The sequence below is a fragment of the Aspergillus oryzae genome, chromosome 2 (assembly GCF_000184455.2).
Source record: "Aspergillus oryzae RIB40 DNA, chromosome 2".
Classification (NCBI taxonomy): domain Eukaryota; kingdom Fungi; phylum Ascomycota; class Eurotiomycetes; order Eurotiales; family Aspergillaceae; genus Aspergillus; species Aspergillus oryzae.
This window is the reverse complement of record NC_036436.1, coordinates 88843-111522: the sequence shown is the minus strand read 5'-3', so window position 1 is coordinate 111522 and position 22680 is coordinate 88843. Positions and strand designations below refer to the sequence as shown.

The 22680-nt window shown below is 51.1% G+C and overlaps 11 protein-coding genes across 11 annotated transcripts; 5 read left to right on the top strand and 6 right to left on the bottom strand.

The window, feature by feature from the left end:
- Positions 1–327: 327 nt before the first annotated feature.
- Positions 328–1383, bottom strand: AO090001000051 (SDR family oxidoreductase; the record flags this gene model as incomplete). Its single annotated transcript, XM_001818564.1, has 3 exons — positions 328–402; positions 485–834; positions 942–1383. 3 exons carry the CDS (start codon positions 1381–1383, stop codon positions 328–330), a joined length of 867 nt encoding a protein of 288 aa, XP_001818616.1.
- A 1727-nt stretch (positions 1384–3110) lies between these two features.
- Positions 3111–3575, bottom strand: AO090001000050 (cupin domain-containing protein; the record flags this gene model as incomplete). Its single annotated transcript, XM_023234355.1, has 1 exon — positions 3111–3575. The coding sequence occupies one exon, from the start codon at positions 3573–3575 to the stop codon at positions 3111–3113; it is 465 nt and encodes a 154-aa protein (XP_023089490.1).
- A 1380-nt stretch (positions 3576–4955) lies between these two features.
- Positions 4956–5889, top strand: AO090001000049 (SDR family oxidoreductase; the record flags this gene model as incomplete). Its single annotated transcript, XM_001818562.1, has 2 exons — positions 4956–5433; positions 5504–5889. 2 exons carry the CDS (start codon positions 4956–4958, stop codon positions 5887–5889), a joined length of 864 nt encoding a protein of 287 aa, XP_001818614.1.
- A 797-nt stretch (positions 5890–6686) lies between these two features.
- On the bottom strand, positions 6687–7523 carry AO090001000048 (uncharacterized protein; the record flags this gene model as incomplete). The annotated part of the gene is made up of 1 exon (XM_023234354.1): positions 6687–7523. One exon carries the CDS (start codon positions 7521–7523, stop codon positions 6687–6689), a length of 837 nt encoding a protein of 278 aa, XP_023089489.1.
- Positions 7524–7600: 77 nt separating this feature from the next.
- AO090001000047 (uncharacterized protein) lies at positions 7601–8128 on the bottom strand (the record flags this gene model as incomplete). Its single annotated transcript, XM_023234353.1, has 2 exons — positions 7601–7684; positions 7760–8128. The coding sequence occupies 2 exons, from the start codon at positions 8126–8128 to the stop codon at positions 7601–7603; spliced, it is 453 nt and encodes a 150-aa protein (XP_023089488.1).
- Positions 8129–8185: 57 nt separating this feature from the next.
- On the top strand, positions 8186–9719 carry AO090001000046 (uncharacterized protein; the record flags this gene model as incomplete). The annotated part of the gene is made up of 3 exons (XM_023234352.1): positions 8186–8576; positions 8628–8948; positions 9010–9719. 3 exons carry the CDS (start codon positions 8186–8188, stop codon positions 9717–9719), a joined length of 1422 nt encoding a protein of 473 aa, XP_023089487.1.
- Positions 9720–9981: 262 nt separating this feature from the next.
- AO090001000045 (Gfo/Idh/MocA family protein) lies at positions 9982–11200 on the bottom strand (the record flags this gene model as incomplete). Its single annotated transcript, XM_001818558.3, has 3 exons — positions 9982–10529; positions 10590–10710; positions 10769–11200. The coding sequence occupies 3 exons, from the start codon at positions 11198–11200 to the stop codon at positions 9982–9984; spliced, it is 1101 nt and encodes a 366-aa protein (XP_001818610.1).
- A 247-nt stretch (positions 11201–11447) lies between these two features.
- On the top strand, positions 11448–13307 carry AO090001000044 (nucleobase cation symporter-1 family protein; the record flags this gene model as incomplete). Its single annotated transcript, XM_023234351.1, is given in 3 exon segments — positions 11448–11810; positions 11826–12538; positions 12560–13307. The coding sequence occupies 3 exon segments, from the start codon at positions 11448–11450 to the stop codon at positions 13305–13307; spliced, it is 1824 nt and encodes a 607-aa protein (XP_023089486.1).
- An 804-nt stretch (positions 13308–14111) lies between these two features.
- Positions 14112–19038, top strand: gliP (nonribosomal peptide synthetase gliP; the record flags this gene model as incomplete). Its single annotated transcript, XM_023234350.1, has 2 exons — positions 14112–16691; positions 16741–19038. The coding sequence occupies 2 exons, from the start codon at positions 14112–14114 to the stop codon at positions 19036–19038; spliced, it is 4878 nt and encodes a 1625-aa protein (XP_023089485.1).
- Positions 19039–19340: 302 nt separating this feature from the next.
- Positions 19341–20711, bottom strand: gliJ (dipeptidase gliJ; the record flags this gene model as incomplete). Its single annotated transcript, XM_001818555.1, has 3 exons — positions 19341–20226; positions 20278–20437; positions 20489–20711. 3 exons carry the CDS (start codon positions 20709–20711, stop codon positions 19341–19343), a joined length of 1269 nt encoding a protein of 422 aa, XP_001818607.1.
- Positions 20712–20803: 92 nt separating this feature from the next.
- On the top strand, positions 20804–22590 carry gliC (cytochrome P450 monooxygenase gliC; the record flags this gene model as incomplete). The annotated part of the gene is made up of 3 exons (XM_023234349.1): positions 20804–20856; positions 21133–21324; positions 21375–22590. The coding sequence occupies 3 exons, from the start codon at positions 20804–20806 to the stop codon at positions 22588–22590; spliced, it is 1461 nt and encodes a 486-aa protein (XP_023089484.1).
- Positions 22591–22680: the final 90 nt, after the last annotated feature.

The window sequence follows — 22680 nt, the reverse complement described above, 5'->3', positions numbered from 1 at the left end:
TCGGTTTGGGGTACCCTATACGGCTTGTTTGCTCTATCCTCCGCTACCGAGGTAGTTTGATTCGCAATGTCAAAACAATACGTATTACAAAGGCAACACAGTGACAAGCTTGGGGTTATTACTAAAAGACCTTATGTCGAGACGGATCGCCCGATAAATCTTACAAGTACTCCAGCCATATGGCAGATGAATATTGAGGGGGCATTGGATATTAGCAGGCGGTATCTTTCCTTATAGGATCAATTGCACAAGTAACATAGCTGTCTATGAAGTCCAGATTGGTGACCTATCCTGAAAGGTGTACATTTACAGAACCATCTGTCTCTCTCACGGGTGTCTCTCAGCGCTTGTCACTGATTTTGACAACTCGTTAAACCCCTGTCCACTACTCATAATGCGATCCTGCAGCTCCAGTTAGCACCGCCAATAAGTATATACAATGGGTCAGGCATACAGTCGACCACGAAAAGGGAGAAAGACGAACCAAAAGCCAGGTGGGACACCAGCGAGAAACGAACTGAACGGCAGCACTATTGGGCCCCTTCCACACCAATCCGCCTGTGCTGCCCAGTACATCGTCGACAGTAGAGGCGGCGAACTCATCGGCCGAGCAACCTTTGGGCCCGGCTCGTCCGGTCGCCCAGTCGGAGATGGTCTGTCGGATGGCTGCATACCGCGAGGTCGGCAGCAAGACCACCTCGGGCTCATTGGCATGAAATGCGGTGGTGATGGTGCCCGCCATCAGGCAAACCACGGTGACTCCCCAGGGAGCCAGTTCCAGGCGAAGAGTCTCGGACAGCTGTGTGACCGCGGCCTTGGATGAAGAATAAACGCCTATCCAGTGTTAATCTAGTTCGAAGAGGGAACAAGAGCCAACTCCGCGCCTTAGCAAATACATCTCCGATCGGAATAGAAGATGATTACAAAGAAAAGCAGCTTACCAATCCAGGGCGTATTGACAACGGCCCCCACGCTGCTCATATTAATGATGCGTCCCTTGGAAGTGATGAGCAGGTCACTGCATGCTTGAACCAGCCGTAACAGACCCCACACATTCGCCTCGTACACTTGCTTCGCCTGATCCAGGTCAGCATCCAGTAGAGGCATGGTATACCCAGCCCCGGCATTGTTGATTAGAATATCGAGTCCATGGCCACGCTCCGTCACCGCACACACAGCGTCGGAAATTGTGGTAGGGTCTGTAACATCCAGCGGGAGTGGATGTACATTCGCCAGGGAAGTTATGCTCTCTGGAATTTTCCTGATCGTTCGGGCCGTGGCGAAGATAAAGTGACCCTGCTCGGCGAGTTTGATGGCCAGGGCTGCTCCGATCCCGTGGGCGGAGCAGCCGGTAATTAAAATGGTTTTAGGGCTAGAGGGCATTTCACGGGGAAGGAATTTTGCTAGAGTGAAATGGTAGAGAGGATGGTCTGTATTTATGCGGACAACACGCAGAAGGGAAACGATAGGAGTCTCCCTCTCGTCTTTCTTCTCCTTGTCTGGGTAGGGGCCAAAATACGCACTAGCAGGGGAATGTGACTAGTTAGTCCGTATTTTCAGACTGACTACTCAATCAGATCCCTCCAAAGCTGAGGAATTCTTGGACTGGGGCGTACGAATAGCCAACTAACAGACAAACTATTTCCAGCTTATGTAACGCGCCACGTACGACCAATGCTAATAGGTGCTGTCATATAATGGGCAAGAGTAGGATGTAAATCGAGATTAAGACAATCAAACTTAGCATTGGAAGCACAATATAATAGAAGTATCATGTATAGTCTGAGATCCCCTCTGAGCTGGTCCTATGCGAGAATGGAATTTTGTCTTCGTATAGACGAGCAAGTGTCCTGTCGCCTTGGAGCACTGACAGATGTCTTCGTAATATATCTTCAACTGTCCGACAACTGGGGCTAGTTAGCAACCCACAAAATTATGGAAATCATGGTTCACGAGCCCGGCTAATGCCGTCGTTGTCTGTACACCGTTAGAAGCTTTTCATTGGCAGCCTCCCTCAAGTCTTTGATACAGAAACCGCGTTGAAAGAATGCTGGCAGTCGATTTGCCGTACTGAGAGTCAAGAGATAGTTCTATATTAAGTAAGCAGTTGGTGGAGATGTAACCACCAGGAATTGTCAGCCTTGGAGACAAAGAGTAGATGGTTGGATTTGGGCACAATAAGGTAAAAATGTGCGTCCGAACCTAGCTACATATCTATTCAAATGATATCCTAATCACTCTCTCTTCCGAATCTAAAATGTATCAGCCCACCAATCCAACAAGGCTAAATTCTACCCAGTAGGTGCGTTCACCTCCGATGTGGGATATGACTATTCTGTAGAACAGTACACATCAGGCTATGCGACTCGCTGAAAGATGCAGAGCTACCCAGCCGCTTAAGCAGTGAGGACTTATACTTACAACCCCCAGCACCTGTCTATGATGCGCAGTGATATACGTAAATGGTATGTGTGGCTGGTACAGGAAACCGGCTCATGACGTCGATCGCGAAGAGCCGCAGCCCATTGCGGCATGTTAAAGATCTGCTCTATGACAAGAAACCGTTGATGGAAGCCGTCGTAGATGCATTGTAACACTTCGTCTACAGGTTACCAATATCGAAGATAGGTGCAACAGGAGCTTTGATCTGCTTGAGGGTGTGATCCTCAGCTGTGTTGAAGATGGCCTGTAATGCGCCACCATCTAGGAATCCTGGCGGAGGTCCTGCTCCTCTTTACACTCATAAACTACGTATTGGTGTCTGCATAGCAAATGCAAAGCATGTGAGTATTTAATGGATTTCGGAGGGCCACGAATAGGAAAGAACCATGCTTCGGTTGTCAACACACCAACACACCAGCCAGGTCTCTCGGTACTCCAAATGCATCTGCATTGCGCCTTGAGTGTTTCCTGGTAATAGCCAAGATTTAGATACATATATCCATTGACGTCTTGTATTACAGGCCTCAAAGCAACCGTCATGTATTCTCCATCATGTTTAACCAAAGCACCAGCACACCCGCCTGTGTTCCAAGCCCCTTTCCACCATAAACCGTGTCGGGTGCTATTCGATTCGATAAAAGAGCTTTCCATTCCGAAGGATGATCCGTTCAGCAGTCAACACATCCTGCTTGACCGTACTCCTCATTCCCCACGGCGCCCAACCATTCTGTGGCTCCGTAGGCAATAGCCTCATGAACCAAAAAGCTTCCTTCCTCAGCTCCATGCCAGTGAGTAACTCCCCGAGGACACCAAGCAGTATCGCCAACTCTTAAATGTCGGGGACTAGCCCCTTTATCGCAAACCCATCCTGATCCAGCGATGACGCGTAGCAGTTGTCCTTTTTCATGAGTGTGCCAATGAGTTCGTGCGGAAGGTGTAAACAAAACGTTGCCAATCCAGATCTCATTGTCCGCGTGGCTGGCATCGATATATGCATCTCCAGTAAAGGTATCACCGAGAACTACCCTAGTTTCGTTTGCTGGGGAAGGGCGGGCGATTATAGCAACAGGTCCAGAGGAGGACGCAGTTTGAAGCAGGGGGACGACGGGTAGTAGATGATTGAGTAATCTCATTCTTTCGATGCGATGTTTGGAAGGCCGTCTGTACGATTATATTGTGTTTGAAGCAAACGCCTATCTGGAATGCAGATATTAAATATATACGGTAGCCGGTTGATGCCGTCATGAGTCCGAGTATAGCTCACGAGACTTTTGTAGATCTTTCATTCAGATGGATATATGCCAAGGGTTTGTTGTACGTATGCATCCTTGGCAACATCTGCAAAGTATGATTGAATTTGAGTTTCATATAGAGACTTTGAGAAGGCCACAGGTGACCCTATTCTCATACTGAGTCCCCCTTTTCATTCTTTTCTTTCTTCTCTGTTGCCTCGTTTCCATATATCATCATGTTGCCAAGACTTCCTGGTGTCAGCGACTGGCATTAGACGGGCCAAGGCGCCAAGTGTAAGCTAATTGCAGCTCGGCAGACAGAACAATGGGTTAAGCGGCCGCAGCAGGAGATTATGGCGCTACATGGGATTTTTGATAAACTTGTACGACAATTGCGGTGCTGCTACCAACTGCACCGTGGTTATTCACCAAAGCAAACATCTGTCCAGCTGTCCAGGGCTGTGTATGTTGTGGCACCACAGCCTGGTCTGATGCCTTGATCCTCGGATTCAGTATCCTAAAGCTCGTCTGCTTGGGAATGGTTCTCTTCTGCATCATCAAAAGAGCTTTGGTTGACCCTTTAGCGCTCGAGGCAGCTCCTGTGTGTCAAATATTATCTTTGGGAGGTCTTAATAGATTGTCTTTGTTTCCAGGACTAGCCAGAGCTAACCGGAGGCGTTTGTACTCAATTAGACCCCTGACTTGCGTTCCTAGTGACGTCTCAGCCTTTGTTGTGCCAGGGAGGTATTCGTAATGCATATCACCTACCAGTGCCGTGCGCCTCCATATAAGTTATCTCCCAGGGATCAATTTGACCTAAAGAAAGAGCACGGCTATACAACGCGTTCTATCAGTGAGAGTCTGGAACAGTGATGGAGCTACAATCCGAGCCCTGGTTCACAACAGACCTGGACATGACTCCATCATTGGCCACGACAGCTTTGAAGATGGTCCAGCCAAAGGAATGGCTCATGCGACCCCTGATAAAGGCCCTCAAGGCCAGCCTGGAGGATGAAGGTAATCATGATAATGATGGTTCACAAAGCATCTCTGTCTGAATATGTCGGTCCCCATGCTATGAAGTAATACTTAGGGCATCCAACTAGACACCCCGTGTTAGTAAAGCAAAGAATCCCTGTCGACGGAGTTACGACCTTAACCCGTGGCTCCGCTAGTAAAGTCCGCTATCTCCGTTATAGCTTCCCTTATAAATTCAGTCTATTTATCCTTTGCGACGATTACGGTCATACAATCAACGACAATTGATTTTCCACATTCATTATGGGCTCTCACAAACTCACCTGGCTCATCACCGGCTGCTCCTCCGGCTTTGGCCTCTCCTTAACTCGCGCCGCTCAGGCTGGTGGCCATAAGGTCATCGCCACCTCGCGCAACCCTTCCCGCACCCCCGATCTGGTTGCAGAAATCGAGGGAAAGGGGGGCAAATGGGTCCAGCTCGATGTTGAGAGCCCCCAGAGCGGCAATGTGATTTCTGAGCTTGAGAAGGGCGGAGAACAGATTGACATTCTTGTGAACAACGCCGGGGGTTCTATCTACGCGCCCATTGAGACCAGTACCGAGGAGGAGATTCGCGCCCAGATGGAGACGATGTACTTTGGCCCCCTGCGCCTTATCCGTACGGTTCTCCCTTACATGCGTCAACGCCGATCAGGTATAATTGTCAACATGAGCAGCGGCGCTTCCCTCGATGGAATTCCCACAATGGGAGTCTACGGAGGCGCTAAGGCTGGTCTGGACGGTATGTCTGATTTTACAATAGCGTACCTTCTCTTCCTCTATCTTCCAAGTAGCTGACAGTGACTGAATAGCCCTCACCAAGGTCCTCGCTAAGGAGGTTGCTCCTTTTAACATTCGTACCCTGACCGTCGTCCTGGGAACTTTCAACACCAATATGCTCAACTCTGTCGTGCTGGGCAAGACTCCTCTCCCTGACGACTACAAGGGTACCTTCACAGAGCAGGTGCAAGGGCTTCTGCTGAATGGGAAGATCAAGCCGAACGGCGACAAAGACAAGGCCATGCAAGCCCTCTATCAGGTTGTGGTTGGCGAAGGTGTGGGCGAGGGGCACCAGGAGGAGAAGCTGTTGGCTTTGGGAAGTGACATGACTCCTCGCCTCAAGGGAACTCAAGACTATCTTGGCCACGCGCTGGAGGTGTTCGGCTCCGTGACCAACGGTGTAGATCTGGATAAATAGATTCGTACATATTGTAGCCCTTTAATTCTCAGACGTCTGAAGCCGATAGCTTAGATTCATATACTTCACCTAACTTAAAAGGCCAACAGAGCCTCCCTCTCTAAGACTTGAGGCATGAAGGGTACCTCGACCTGTATTTCATGCCGGCAGCGCAAATCAAAAAATATATTTGCCCCCGTGAAGCCAATGGCAATTTTGGTCAATGGCGGAACGTTACTTACACCCATCCACAAACTACAGCCCTCCTTGTCTTATCTCGTTTCCTCTCGCTCACTTTTAGTCATTCTGATCCCCCTTGTGAGGTTTGAGAGGAACCATAATTAATAACGTCAAAATTTGACAATTCTCTCTTTCGGACTTATAGAAATGCAGTGATGGCGATCCTCGCACTTTATAGAGAAACTTTTAGATTGAGTGCATTTATCCGACGCATGGATCCCCACATAACATTACAGTGGGCAAGAGGGATTCGTTGCAGCCCTCCCCTCCAATGAACGGCATAATAACCAACTCAGGTACATTGTACGGTGAGGAAGAAGACAGCAATGTCAAAGGAACAGTTCAACAGCTCCGGAGAGCACATGGTCTGGATGATTCAAGTGTTTTTTTGGCCCAGGAGCAGCAACGCAACATTAACGGAAGCTACGCCAATGTTCGTTTTTGCCTGGCCTCGAGGGCATAAATATATAGTAAACCAGCTGACATTTGGATGACGCACTCAAGAAGAACAAGCAATCAAATATGCACTGTTCGTCTATCCCGTTACGAACTGTAGATCAAGAGTGGATACAACTCGCTCAAACCCGACCAGAAGAATGAAAGAGACCCGCCACCAGAAACAGACACAGGGTAGTTCCTAAAAGTGCCACTGCCAGCAGGAAAACTGACGTGCCGGGAATAACCGCCTGCCATGCCCCCAGGACGAAAGGGGATAACAACCCTCCCACGCTTTCCATGAAGGTCAGCGCAGATATAGCCTGTGGTGCGTCCGGCATGAACGAGACAAAGTGGGCCTTGAAGAAAGCCGGGACTGCCAGCCCAGCGGATGAGAGAGCAACTGCTAGATACAGCTGAACGGGGCTGCGGACTTGGGTAATTGCTGACAGGGCAACCATTTGCAACAGAAGTGCGCCGACTACGGCATTGTGATCCTGATGCCGCACCCTCGAGGCATCCTGAGCTCCCCATCCGAATCGATGACTGAGCCGCACCAGCATTGGAGCTACATAAATCTGGAGGGAAATCTGGAATGCGGCACAAATGGCGGCTGTGGAAACGATCAGACCGTTCTCGAGAGTACCGAAGTGAAATCTAATGGAGGCGAAAACCATAATCACTGGAAATAAATGCCCTTGTACGGCGGTATATAATAGGAGCGACAGTCCGTAAGGTATGACCTTCCGATTGGTATAGAACGGCCGTAGAGGCGAAAGCAACACTCCTAGTGGAGATTTGTGCCACCCTGGTTGGGCAGATTCATTCGACAAAGTGCCAGTACCATGGCTTACAGGCTGACGCACAAAGATGACCAGGTAGGCCATCGTGAGAGCGAAGATGACCAACGATGTCGTGAAGCTCGCCGTGTAGCTTCTGAAAACTGTGACTGCAATAGGTGCCACGGCGGTGCCTAACATATAGAGCGCCAAAGATGCTGCGATCGGACGTGAAGCTTCCTTGCGTGTGGGGGAAGCTACAGACACGTAAATAGTATTCAGATTGAAGTGCAACAAATTGTCCGATGCCAGTCCTTCAAAGACACGACCCGATACTGCAATCGGCACACTCCGGAGGGCGACTGTTTCATGTCGTCAGCCGTAGTTCATGATGGTCAATTATGTCTAGGGCATTCACCTCCGAGAACCAGACATACTACGCTCGCCGCCCTGCAGATAATCCACATAAAGAGTCCAGCCTTGAGGTACTTGCTCGCCAAATGTTGTAAAGGTCCCAGAATGAGGATGGCTACGGTATGAGCGATGCCGTTTGCTATGGCAACAACTGCGGCGTAGGCGCTTTGTTCGGTGTCTTCACAGGCAGTGGGGTCAGTGCAAAGTAGGTCTGCATAAGCATAGATAGTTGTAGCTACTGTTGCCGCCATCCCCAGCGAAGCCAGCAACGAAACGGGGAGAAATTGGGATGCCGTAACATGGTGCTGTGAGGGGGCCTCGTTGTGGATAGGTGGATTGTCCGTCGACACACGTTCAGAGAGAAGTGGTGCTGTTTCACTGTCAGAGTCCATGGTGTTCTTTGACTGGAATTAGTTCTATTCGTGGCGTTCCCTGCTTACCAGTGCGAGATGAATGATTACATTAGGGTTAATTGCACGGAGCTTCGGTGGCCGGAGTTGGTTTGTGCGGAGCCCGGAAGTAACTCAAGAGGCCATTCGCCCCCGTTTCATATCGCCAATGCTTCAATTACTCAGCTAAAAGCCATTGATCTGCTCTTTTTGATTGACTTCAGTATTTCGAAAATAATGGAATCATTGTTGCAACTCGAGACCGCCCTGCGAGCTGTCGTGGAAGAAACTAAGCGACCGAATGCGGCGGCGGCCTTCGCATCACTCCGACGAGCAGATCCAAACAATGATCCAGCACTCACAGCAGTGGCCAGTCGTGTAGTTGACCTAGCTTCAGAAGTTACCCAGTTGCTTGAGCCAGCGTATCTGGCCCTTGCCGATCACCTATTCGGTGCGTTTCAGCTCACCCATGAAGTATGCAGGTTCTAACAGACTATTCTAGGTTACCAGCACACACAATGTCTGGCAGCGGTAGTGGAACTACGAATTCCGGACTATCTGGCATCCGGTCCTCAGACCTTCGAACAATTATCCATTTCGAGTGGCACCAGACGCGACCGGTTGCGTCAGGTCCTCCGCTTATTGTACAATAATGGCGTTTTCTCCTACGACGCGGAGAGTGACTCTGTCCGAAACAATGAAGCCTCCGAAATGCTGAAGCAGGATCATTGGACTCAATGGCATCGGTGGGCGAGTGTGTGCAGCAAGCAATTTTATCAGATGGCCCAGGGGCTTCCTCGCGCCATGTCGGCTGGTGTAACTCGTAAGTCTCTCATTCGCATGCATTTCTGACAGTAATATCCATACTGAAGCGGAACTGTCAGGCTCTCCAGCGCAGGTCCATTACGATACAGATGAAAGCATGTTCAGCTACCTTGAGCGTAATGGTACCATGGTGCAGTTGCGAGAATGCATGGGCGCTGCTGCTATCGCCCAGACCCCCGGCATGATCACCGGCTACCCATGGGCTGAATTGTCTAATCACACGTTGTTCGATCTGGGTGGTGGAGATGGCTCGTTGATAGCCGGGCTCCTTCGCGCGATTCCCACCCTCCAGGGTGGAATCATGGATACGCCTCGGGTCCTTCCTTTTCTCCAAGAAGCATTTCACCACCCGTCCAGCAAGTACGCTGATGTGGCCTTGCGCATCCCTCCGGAACGTGTCATTGCGGGAGACTTTCTTCAGGAGGTTATCCCGTCCGAAGCATATGTGATGCGCTGGTGTTTACATGATTGGAACGATGAGCAGGCATGTCAGATCCTACGGAACATCCGCCGGAGCATCATCAACAGTCCTGTCAGTCGTCTCATCGTACTTGAGTCGGTGCTGGCTGACGGCCGATGGGGACGCATGTCTCGGTTGGGAGATATTAATGTCATGGTGACCGCGGAGCATGGCCAGGAGCGCACCGAGACGCAGTGGAGACAGTTAGCAGCCTGTACAGGCTGGAAGGTAGTCAGTATTACTCAACTCCCGGGTGCCTGGCCTTCAGCCATAGATATGCGACCTGTGGAGAGGCCGGAAAATGTGTAACTAGACTATATTTATATGCTAAGACTTTCTACAAAACGTTCTATTTAGACGCTCGAATTTTCCCCCCTCTAGATTGAATATTCATCACTAATGGAGGCTTGGTTGATTTGCACAGATGTCCACACAGCCCTTCTCTCTCGTTCAATCTTGGGAAGAACTACACAATTCTTCGTCTAGCAGTAATGGAAAGAATGCACACGACAAATTAGGCTACTAGAAACCAGGACTGGCGTTCAATAGGTAGGATTGCCCTTATGACTATCTAGTCGTAGCGGTATGACGTGCACTGCCCGGACTCGGCACTTCTCAAGATGGCGTCCACCATGCGATACCGAACCACAGCTTCATCTAGGGTTACGATCCGCTCAGTGTCGTTGTCCAACCAAGCCTGATATTCTGCCCCTGACACTATGGTGTTCTCTAGGGAGATCTCCTCCCAGCAGACAGTCTCCGACCCAAAGGAGGTCATCATTAGCTTTGGAGGAATGGCGTGAATCATCAAACTTGGTCCCTCCATCTTCAACGATCCTTTCTCACCGGTGATAACCCATTGAAAGAGATTTGGAGTAGTCGGGGGATGTGAATACATGCACACCGACACCGGAACCTCAGAAATGCCAATCTTACCGTGCATAGTGAAGGTGTCTGGAGAATCATTGAACTGACCAGTCTTGAGGTTGCCGTCGGTATCGCACAAGACAGGCTTTGGGAACAACATGCTAGTGTGTGCATGGAGGGTGGTGAACTCGCCCAGGAGGAAGGCCATGGCATCGAGTAAGTGACCACCGGCAATTGTGACAATATTCGCTCCTATAAGTAGAGGTGTTAACTGTCTGTCGCATGTGCGTAATTTAGGGGTTCATCATGTACCATTCGTCTTATCGTGAGAATGTCTTTTGTCGGCATGGAATTTCAGAAACAGGTCGTCTGTCACGAGTAGATTGGTGGCCAGGATGCGTCCCAGGGATCCGGACCGAAGAATCTCTTTCATCTGGTGCAGAGGCATTATTGATCAGCTTCCGTACAGGCTATAGACGAATCGACCTTACCTTCAAGACCTGCGGTGCCAGCCTCGTGGGCAAGCCTACCATGCTCTTCACTTGCCGTTCGCGCGCACGCTGTGCCAACGCTTCGGCCGCGGCCAAATTCGAGGCAAATGGCCATTCAACATAGACATCTTTACCAGCCTCGATAGCAGCCATAGCCAACTCCGCGCGGCGAGGAACTTTGACCGAGACGACGACCAGGTCCACATCAGGGTCTTTGGCTAGTGACTCCACACTATGATATCCTCTCTCTCGCGGTAGGCCGTGCGCAATGGCTGCCGCCTCGGCCTTCTCTGGGGATGACATAGATACTGCCGTAATCTCATATTTTTCTTTCAAAGGTGTTGTTGTCAAGGGAATCTTGTGAATGTAGTTGGTGCAATGACTGGGGTCAGCCGAAAGGCCGACGATTCCTAGGCGAATCCGCTTTGACATATTTACTGGCTGTGTGTCACTTATCTAAAGTGAGTGATAGTTAATAAATTGCTCTCACAATACTGTGGTGAGGTGCTGTTTATGGGGCGTGGGTGGTTATATGGAATCTGGACACCGAGCGAGGATGTCGGCCACCGGGAGATTCTCCACTCAGCCCTAGGAATATTTTCTCTCCATTTTTCTTGGCTTCATCCCCTCATGAAGACATCAACTCTTTGTTCAATCTACAGGTGGAGTACACAAAATCATGACCACCGTGATACGGTACGGCACGAGGTTGGAACACCTTCACGAAGCAGTAAAGCTATCCCCTCACGGCCAGACAGCGCTGTCGGTATGGATCAACGATGATATTCGCCCCCTCCCACCAAGCCGGCGCACCTGGTCCACCATGACGTTTATCGGATGGTGGTCGGTCTGGCAGCTCAGTCTCACTAATTGGCAACTGGGAGGGTCGCTCGTGGCGTCGTCGTTGTCGGTATGGCAGACCATGGTGGCGGTGGTTCTGGGACGGACAATCGCCGCCATCGTTGCGATTCTGATCGGATATATTGGAGCCGAGTGGCATATCGGGTTTCCAGTGTATTCGCGAGCCATCTGGGGAGTCTTTGTAAGTGATTGAAAGCCTTATTCATGTCATCGGACCGTACCCAGACAGTCTAACGTGGGTGTGATTCTCAAGGGCGCATTTTTCCCAACTCTACTCCGTATTGGGCTCACAGTCGTCGGATTCGCCTTCCAGTCCTACACCGGTGGCCTTTGCGTGACAGCAATTCTTTCTGGGATTTTTCCTACCTTCTTTCGAATGTCGAATACTTTGCCCGCATCCGCGCATGTCACAACTCAGCAGATTATCGGCTGGGCCATCTTTAACATCATTTCGATTCCCGTCCTTTATCGCCGACCCGAGAGAAGCGAGAAGTTGATGATAGGAATGAATATTATGTCCTTTGCAGCCTTACTAGGCATCATGATCTGGTCCTTGTCGCATGCTCACGGCGCAGGAGATTTGATTCATCAACCGTCGCAACTCCAGACCAGCGATTCCTTGGGATTTGGAATCATGCAAGGCATCACTACGGTGGTCGGAACTCTTTCCATCGCTCTGAGTAGGTCACCGTTCGTTTATCCCTATTTAAAATATGTTTCTGACCTCGATTCAGCGAGCCAGATGGACTTCTCTCGATTTGCTAGAAAGCCGAGTGATCAAGTCTTCGGCCAATGGTTCACATTCATCATCATTGGTTCCATCATGCCCCTGTTTGGCTGTTTGACGAGTTCTGCAACGCAGGCAATCTATGGCGAGGCACTTTGGAATCCTCCTACCATCCTCGCCATGTAGTTACAGAGAGACTACAGCTCCACCTCGCGCGCGGCTGCTGTATTTGCTGGAATCGGCCTGGTCAGCTCGCAACTAGCACTCAATGTGGTGGATAACGGCAAGTCATCTCCTAGCCAGTCAGTAAAAGGCTTTTCTAACTATCCGGTAGGATATTCGGTGGGTATGGACCTCTCTGGGCTCCTCCCCAAGTACATCAACATCCGACGTGGTTGTTACGTCGGACTCATTCTCGGGATGGCACTTTGTCCATGGGAGCTGCTAGCTTCAGCAACCACCTTTGTCAGTGTGATATCGTCGTTCTCGATCTTCATGGCCCCGTTCTGTGGGATCCATATCAGCGACTACTGGTTTATCCGGCAAAGACGGCTTAAGCTCTCCGATCTCTACCACGCCCGGCCGGAGGGAATCTATTTCTACACCATGGGCTTCAACTGGCGGGGTGTCCTGCCTTGGCTTGTCGGATGGGTTCCTCTGCTTCCTGGATTCATGCACAGTATCAATCCAGCTATTAAGGTGTCTGTTGGCGCTGATCATCTTTATGCGCTCGGGTTCCCATATGGGCTGCTGTCTTCTATGGCCATCCACACTCTTGTTAACAAGTGCTTTCCACCACCAGGCATCGGAGAGATTGACCGGGACGATACCTACGGAACGTTTACGGTCGAGGAGGCTGCAAAATTAGGCGTCAACAAAGATTCCACGGAGGAGGACAGTGACAGGTCTCTCAGGCGTGAGAGTCGAGAAGTTGTTGAAACCAAGGTTTAGAATGTTGTCTATATACGAGAACACGGCTTTAAAACCAAGACAGAGAATGTGAATATTTTATATACATGCACACTTGAGTCTCTTCGGAAGTCTCCCACTTATTATATGTCAATATGACTTCATAATCTGACTACGTAACCTTCTGCTGGATGATAACCAATCACTTAAATGCTAAACTGAGAGGTCAAACAGACACCAGTAACATGTCACCATCAATGTGAACGCATCAGCTACGCTCGCCCTCTCAGTGACTTCTGGTCTCATTGCCCAACTAATGGTTCGCACAAGAGCCCCTCCTTGCATGAAATGTTGTACGATGCATCAAACCCTGTCTTATGTGCTCGACATGTTCCTGCTACCTGTACTTGCAAACCTGGTCATGGGGTGTTTGCATTCTACTGGCAAGAAATGGGAGTCAGATTGCATAGTAGGGCTTGATGCGAAGGTTCGATAAGGAAAGGAACAATCATTGCCATACTTTGCCTTCCATTCGCTTGAACATGATTTTGAAGCTGATAGAAAGCTTATTTGTTAACCAGGGTGAATATAATGGCTATCCCTAAGATCAACGAAGAGCCTCCTAGCAAGACTTCTCTTATACCCTGAAGCAGCCTGCCTACTGATTACTGGCCCAACCTACCGAGGAAGTATCATTTGGGAACATTAAGGCTTCCGGGGCACAGCCACGGACGTCTTTATTGATAAAAGCCCTAATTTTCCCGGTCCACGGCGATCCTTCCGGCTCTTCCCCTAGGGGCTTAGCCGGTAGTAGGCCTATACTCGGCTACCGAACTGCACATCTTTATGCCTCTATCGGGATGGCCGAAGGGTGGCTATGAGGTGAGATTGTGGTATGTCCATGTTCCTGAGCGCTATTTCATATATATGGCAGCGGATTGGAACCCTCGTCACGCTCCGATCAATATCGGATATCCATCACGAACAACAATGAACCCTTCCTCGCAATTGCTGGTGCAGCAGTTAGCTGCTGTATTAGAGGTTGATACGGCAGAGCTGGATCTCAATTCTGGTTTCGTGCACAATGGTGGCAATTCTCTCAGCGCCGTGGAGTTTGTCTCCCGAAGCAAAAGCCTAGGAGTCTCGCTGTCAATAGCCTCTATCCTATCCTCCACAAACCTCAGAGCTCTATTCACTGATTTGCTGTCCTCCGAGTCCAATCTTATTCCGATCCCAGATCCATCCGATGACAGTGACGATCTATCAAACCCCTCCTCCTCAACTGGAGGCTCCCCACGGGTAGCCACGCCAATCTCCAGCAATGTATCCACTGCGGCCGAGGACGATTATCTGACACAAGGAAGCGTCCTAACCCAATATGCCACCCAGAGCCTAAGCGAAATGCAAGCGTCCCTCTTGCACGGCTCCCTCAAAAGCCCCGGAACCAATATCATATATCACTACGAGACTTACCAAACTGACGTGATTCCCGTCCTAAAAAGGGCGTGGAAGACAGTCATCGAAGGCGAGCCGATATTTCATTCCTCCCTTCTTGATGGATCAGCCCGGAACCAAGAATACTTCACTTGGTCAGAAGTAACGGTGGAGACGGAAGCGGAGTATCGCGAGCAACTACAAACCCTTTGGCTCAAATCAGTATCGTCGTCTTTCAAAGTAGTCCACTGGAAGCGATCCCCTCCCGCTAGCAGTCAAAGCACGGTGATCTGGGCTGTCCATCATGCGCTGGTCGATGGTTATTCTGCTATGCTGCTCTTTTGCAAAGTCCGTCGTGCTATTAAGGGCTTACCGATTGTGCCCGGCCCATCGTTTTCCGACGTCGAGAAGCGGATTCGCGTGTGGCGTCAGGAGCACAAGAGTCAAGGCGATGAGTATTGGGCAGGCCACGCAGCCCAGCTTGACCAAGCCCAGGGGGAGCTCCTCCTTCCGGCCCCGACACCAGAAGGAACTTCCTCGGCAATCACTGAAAGTGAGGAAGTCTACGTGGCACCCAGTGTTTCCAACACACAACTGCACTGTGTAGCCAAACGGTTAGGGGTGACTCTCTCCACTTGTTACTATGCGGCCTGGTCATTAGTCCTCAGTCTGTATGCGGATTCAGCCTCGGTGGTGTTTGGTGCCGTCTTGGCTGGTCGGAATCTTCCCTTGGAGGGAGTCGATGAAGTGGTTGGACCTCTGGTCAATACACTCCCCCTCTGTCTCACTCTGTCTCGACAACAGTCGGCTCAAGACTTTCTCAAGAATTTATTCTCTCGGATGGTGGAGCTGGCTGAGTACCAATGGACCACACCCGATAATGGCTACACGAGGAACTTCTCCTCTGCTATGGCCATGCAGGTTCCGGGGCCTGAATGCAAAGATGGCGTATCCCCTATAGAGCCCCCATATACGCGACAGACGACTGATGTACCACTGAGCATCAATATCCTAACCGATGGCGCAGCTCGCTTTGTCTACCACACCAGTCAATATAGTCGGGCGGATATTGTTCGTCTTGGGAAGTATTTCCAACGGGCGCTGCAGCTCCTCCTTCGGCCACACCGACCTATAGAGGAATGCCTTCAGGGGCTCTTGGGATGTGTCGATCTTCAAACCCTGATGGGCTTTGGCAATTGTAGCTCCTCTCTTACCACAACTGTCGCCATTAAAGAAGATTTGGTGACGCTATTCGAGTCCGCGGTGTCTCGTAACCCAATGGACGTTGCGGTTCAAAAGGGCAACTGCCACCTTACATACCAGGAGCTTGATACTCACGCAGGTCGCGTTGCCGCTACACTGAGGGGTTATATCCAGGATGGAGATGTGGTCTGTCTCCATGCAGATCGGTCAGTTAATTGGATTGTTGGGATCATGGGCATCTTAAAGGCAGGAGGTGTCTACTGTGCTCTAGACAAGGCCTTGCCCCAAGAGGCCCGTGAAACCATCTTCTCGGCCTCTGGATCGCGTCTGTTCCTGGTCCCTTCATTGTCCGACCAATCTTTCTGCCCGACCGATTGCGATCGTCTGCTGGTTGTGGAAGACCTGGTGAAGGATGACAATGTCCCAATCACCCATCGTGACTCGCCTCGACCACAAACCGATGCTTACCTGTGCTTTACGTCCGGGTCGACTGGCAAGCCTAAGGGTGTGATGTGTCTCCATCAGGGACTGGTTGCATTCCAGCGTGACCTCGAAGTTCGGCTGTTTGCACAACCTGGTCGCCGGGTCGCTCAGATCATGTCCGTGGCCTTCGATGGCAGCATCCACGAGATCTTCTCAGCGCTCAGCTACGGTGCAGCTCTGGTTCTTCAAAGTGGGGATGATCCGTTTGCACACTTGAGCGACGTGGATTCGGCTATTCTCACTCCATCCATGGCGCGTGTCCTCAATCCGGCTGACTTTGAGCGGCTTAGTACCGTGAGTACCAAAGTTTACTCCCTCTTATATTGTGCAGTTCACTGACACTCAGTTACCTTAGGTTTACCTCGTCGGTGAACCTGTCACGCAGGATGTCTGTGACCGATGGTCTGAACAAAAGACGCTCTACAATATGTACGGCCCTACAGAAGGGACCTGCGGCGCGACTATCAAACAGTTGCATCCCAGGCAGAGGGTGACCATTGGGCCCCCGAATCCCTCCACCCGCATCTACATCATGAATCAACATCAAGAGTTAGTCCCGCCGGGTGTCATTGGCGAGATCTACATTGCAGGAGTCCAGGTGGCACGCCATTACATCGGCATGCCCGAACAAACCGCACAACGGTTCGTGGCCGATCCGATCATCCGCATTGGGGAGCGTATGTATAAGACCGGAGATCGAGGGTACTGGTCAGAAGATGGGGAAGTCGTCTGTCTGGGACGAACTGATCGCCAGATCAAACTGCGCGGCTTCCGCCTCGACTTGGATGACTTGGAGACGCGCATGATACGAGCCTTCCCAGCAGTCACTGCGGTTGCACTTACTCGTCAGGGGAACCATCTCATTGCCGCTATTCTTCCTGCCTCGACCGATGTGGATGCATTCTCGGCGCGGGTGGCGCAGGTCTTGCCCCCTTATGCGACACCACGCAAGATATTGGCCCTGGATGAATTTCCCACCACCAAGGCCGGCAAGCGAGACTACCTAGCGATTGCAAAACTCAGCGCACAGGCACCTGTCTCAACCGGTCGGACGTTGACCAGTCCAATGGAGAAGCTCGTCGGCGACGCGTTCCGTGATATCCTCCAACTGGGCAAAGATGTCGCACTGCATACACATTCCAGCTTCCGGGAGCTCGGAGGCCATTCGCTTCTGCAGTTACTGTTGGCCACTCGGATTAGTCAAGGGGTCAATCGACAGGTTCCTCTCTATGTAGTCGCCCAGCATGATCGCATCGACCACCTTGCCGCTGCCATTGACAGCGGGCTGGGCTTGCAACAGCTGGTAACGACCGATCCAATGGGTCTGGGTGAATCAGCCATCGCCCCGATTGAGAGAGAATGGTGGCATAAGTACCAAATCAACGAGAGTACCTCCAGCTTCAATGTGAACTTCATGGCTAAGATTGATGACTGTCTGGTGGATCGTGCGCGACTAGTCCATGCTTGTAATGAGGTTATGGCCCGGCATCGCGTCCTGCGCTCTCGGTATATCTTCAGTCGAGCAGCAGGGCGTGTGGTGCGCCAGTACAGCCCGTTGGCACCTCGAGTGCAGGCAGTCAAGACTGTGAACCCATGGGTGGAAGTCAATCGGCCCTTCTCTCTCTCTCGGTCTGCTCCCATCCGTGCCGTCGTGTCAGATTCTTACTTTATTCTCACCATCAGCCACATTGTGGCCGACTTGACCACCTTACAAATCCTCCTCCGTGAGATTTCTTCGCATTACCAGGGAGGTAGTCTGCCGAGCATTCCACACACGTACATGAATAGTACCCTCTGGTACGAAAAGCCTACATCCTGCGATCTCGACTTCTGGTCCGATTGCCTTGGCCAACTCCCGGACACTACACATCTGTTAGGGCATGGTGGCTATCGACGCGGTTATCGTGGCCGGTCTGCACTCTGTGAAGTCCCCCCGACGACCTACCAGAGTATGCGACACTTCCTTCGCCAGTCATCCATCACCGCTCAGCAATTGTCGCTGGCCACCATCGCGCTCTGCCTCGATGATCCGTCCGTCCCGATGCCAACAGAGACCGACATCGTCTTGGGAATTCCATACATCAACCGCAAATCCCAAGAAGACTTAGACGTCGTCGGTCTCTTCCTTGAACCTTTACCAGTTCGCATCAGCTTCGGCCAGGAGACACATAATCACGAGAAGGCATCATATCTCGACACTGTGCAACGGTCCGTCCGATCATCCGTGGGCCACGCCGTCCACTGGGATCAACTCCTCGAGCATCTTCAGGTGTCTACCACACCTCCAGACCACCCTCTGTTCGATGTCGTGGTCACCTTCCACAGTCAGAGCCATTCCAATGGGCTAGAGCTCTCTGCCCCGGGACTCCGGACCTGCTACACATACGCCGAAGGAGCCAAATTCCGGCTGCTGTGCGAGTTCAGCGCGCTATCGGAGGACCGGCTGCTGTTGAGATTGGAGTACGATACCGATTGCTTTACGGAAGAGAATATACAGCTTCTGCAGGCGCGCATTCCGCTGGCCCTTTCTCTTTTGGTGCAGAATGTGCCGTATGATATGATCCGGCAAACACTGGCTTGTCCACCGGAGACACAGCCGGTTAAGGTGTTGAAACCGGATGTGGTATTTGGGACCCCTCTCTCTGATATTTAGTGATAGATATTATGATTAGAATGTTCGGTTGCAGTTGTCTATAGTGTGGTGTTCTCTGTTTATAGCGTTCAACAGTTACAGGTGTACTATCTGAATAACTTCTATATTGAATCGAATTGCTTCCAGTTACAAAAACTACACTTTCACTCAGCGGTTAGTTTGCTAATCTTTGAAATGATAGTGTATTTTAAGTTAGATCTATCATAGGACAACTCTTGGTGTCATGAGATTTTGTACGCTTCACAGAGTAAGATGTATTTAAAATCAGTCGAGTTCATTAGTCCGTAATCCTAGGCCCATATCTACTCAAAGAAAGGTTTAACATCATCCTCCAGCGGCAACGTGTCTGCCAGACTCCTAGCGACATGTTCAACATCGCCCAAAACGCGAAGCACATTACCGCCCGTTACTCCGACCAAATCATCGACGCTGACCCCACGGTCCAGCAACTCCTGAATGAGATCCGGATACTTAGATACATCCTCTAGTCCCTTTGGTCCATGCGACATTCCATCAAAGTCGCTCCCCAATCCGACATGGCGGTACCCGATCAGGTTGCCGACGTACTGGATGTGATCGGCCACATCTGCGAGTGAGGCGGCGTCTGCATCCTGGCAGTTAGTGTATTCTGGATAGAGACTAATCATAACAATTCCATCGTTCTCCTTGAGCATTTGGAGAAGATCATCGGGCACGTTCCGAGAGTGTGGGCAAAGGGCGTACGCCGAAGAGTGTGAATACATGACCGGTGCCCGAGTCACGTTGAAGACGGCGCGTTGAGTTGCCAAACTCGTGTGGGAGAGATCGACAATCATCCCCATTCGATTCATTTCTGCGACAATCGCCTCTCCGGCGGTGGAGAGTCCGCCATGCCGGGGCTCCTCCGGAGCTTCGCTGTCGGCATATTCATTGTGACAAGTATGCGTGAGGGAAGCATACCGCACCCCAAGCTCATGGTACATGCGCAGAACACTAGCGCTGCCGCCGATCTGATGTAAGCCTTCAATGCCCAGGAGACTGGAAATGCGCCCTGGGGAGTGGTAGAAGTTGTGGTGGACATCGGCGACCGAGGATGCCGGGACGAGAAAATCCGGAAAGTGGTTGATCATCCGGTGCACGAGGTCAATCTGCTGGAAGGTGTCCCGCACAATTTCGTACTGAACTCCAGGCTCATTGGGATTGCGTGCACTGGATGGAGCCTGTTAGCACTGGTATACGTCCCTGTTGTCATAGTCTTACCATTCGACGTAGACACTCCAAAACTGCGCCCCCAATCTTCCCTTCCGCAGTCGAGGAAAATCAACCTGCCCGTAAAGCTCATCATGGTCGGTGAAATTGGCTCGATAGATATGATTTTGGTAGAAAGCACGAGTCCAAATCGCAAAGTCGTTATGTCCGTCTAAGCCACATTGGTCAGAATCCGAGTCACATAACGGCGTCGAGAACATACCAGTCAGCGGCACTCGGGTCAGCACCTGCTCGAGGGGAGATTTGTGTAGACCCTTTCTCACTAGAAAGGAGGGGAAGGCTTCAGGGCGTAGAGCGAATGTAAAGAATAGAGCGACAAGCGTTAGAGTCACGGAGTAGGCAAGACTTCGTTGACGGTTGCGCCAATGGACTGGCTCAGGCCGTGGTGGCATCCACTCAAGATCACCCTTTTTGTCCATAGCCATAGTGAGACTATCCGTATTGATCCTGGCCATGAAGCCTTTCAGCGGGGTGCATTATATGCTCTTGGTCAAGGACATCCGTGGCGTCGCCCGTAATGCTGCCCATGGCAATATTGCCCAACGGAGACCGATGGTGTCACGGTTGCCGGTAAAGCCCTCAGCTGCACCAGTCAGATTATGGATATAGTGGCAATAGTATACGCGCATGGTCTGCAGTCGCAAAGCCTCAATTCAGTCTAGACACCTTCGATCATCAGAATGGATTGCTTCTCTCTAGATGGACAGATGCTGTGGATCCTCGTGGCAGTGGTAGTTATCGTTGGAATCTCTTCTCCGTTTACAAGACGGATTACTATCGAGATCTTGTCTACTATTCTTGACGTAGGTAATCCAGATACCCAAGCCGTCTTCGTTCTAATCATAGCCAGCGATACCTCCGTTCACGCTTTCCGATCTTCTCGGTGGACGGCAGTCGCACTCTGCCGACATGCCCATACAAATGGCCCAATGGACAAGGCGATGTGGCGAAGTTCCTCCAAGGCATTGAGAACCGCGACCTCTGGGAAAAAGAACATGGACAGATCTATCGCATTTGGTCGGGCATGAAGTCGGAGGTGTAAGTGATGTCCAACTCGTCTCATTCATCATGATATTAACGAAGGACAGGGTCCTCACACAGCCGAGCCATCTACAGGCGGTTTTCAGGGATTCCAACAAACACTCCAAGGCCGAGAACAATAATTCTGGCTATCTCATGAGTGAGCTCCTGGGTCAATGTGTGGGACTAGTGAGCCGCGAACGATGGCGGACTCTTCGCGCCGTCACAGAAATCCCATTCCAGCATGATAAGATGCCCTCCTACCTGGAGCTCATACAACGACATACGCGACACCATTTCGATCGCCTTCTTGCTTCGGGTGACCTGAGGCAGGAAAGGATCCACCCGGCTCAGGACCTGAAGATGCTGCCCTTCTGGGTTGTCGCCGAGATCTTCTACGGGGAATGTGATGCAGAGATGAAAACCGAGCTCCAGCAGCTCTGTGTGCTCCGGGAAGACCTCTTCAAGCGAATGATTCAGGGCGGAATCGTGCGTTGGCAATGGTCCAAGTATCTTCCTACGGCGACAAACCGAGCTCTAGCCGAGTTCCAGCGCCGATGGAGGGCCTTCAATCAGCGAGCCTATGACCGCGCATGTCAGCAACAGCGTATACTGCCCATCGTCCTCATGATCGAGGCTGCCAGGGAGGGATCAACCTCAGTTGAGCAGATCTACCAGACCATTGACGAAGCGCTCTTCGCCAACCTCGACGTCACCACCGGAGGAATCTCCTGGAACCTCGTCTTCTTCGCCGCCCATTCGGACATCCAGGAACGCGTTCGACAAGAGGTTTTGTCTGCCACGGACCATGACGCGTATCTGCTATCTTCCTCCACCCTGCTCGCCGCCTGCATCTCCGAATCTGCCCGTCTGAAACCTCTTGCCGCATTCACCGTTCCGCAATCCGCCCCGACTGACCGTATTATCGGGGGTTATAACATCCCAGCTGGGACAAATCTGGTCGTGGACACATATGCGCTCAACATCCGCAACGGGTTCTGGGGTGCAGACAGTCAGTGCTACCGGCCCGATCGCTTCTTGGAACACCGGGCGACGGAGTTACGGTACCAGTACTGGCGATTCGGATTTGGGCCCCGACAATGTATGGGCCGATATGTTGCCGATTTGGTGATTCGGACACTGCTGGCCCATCTCGTAGCTCATTACGAGCTGGGCTGGGTGGAACCGGACCCGGGCAAGAATAGCACATGGCAACGAGACTTGGAGTCGTGGATTACGATCCCGGATTTGCAGTTGAGGTGTGTTCAACGTAGAAACGATTAAGTGGGAGGTGACACTCAAATAGCAGCCAATATTATTGTGTCACTACAGATATCTTTCACAGTTGCTAGGGCCATAGGGATATTGCAGTAG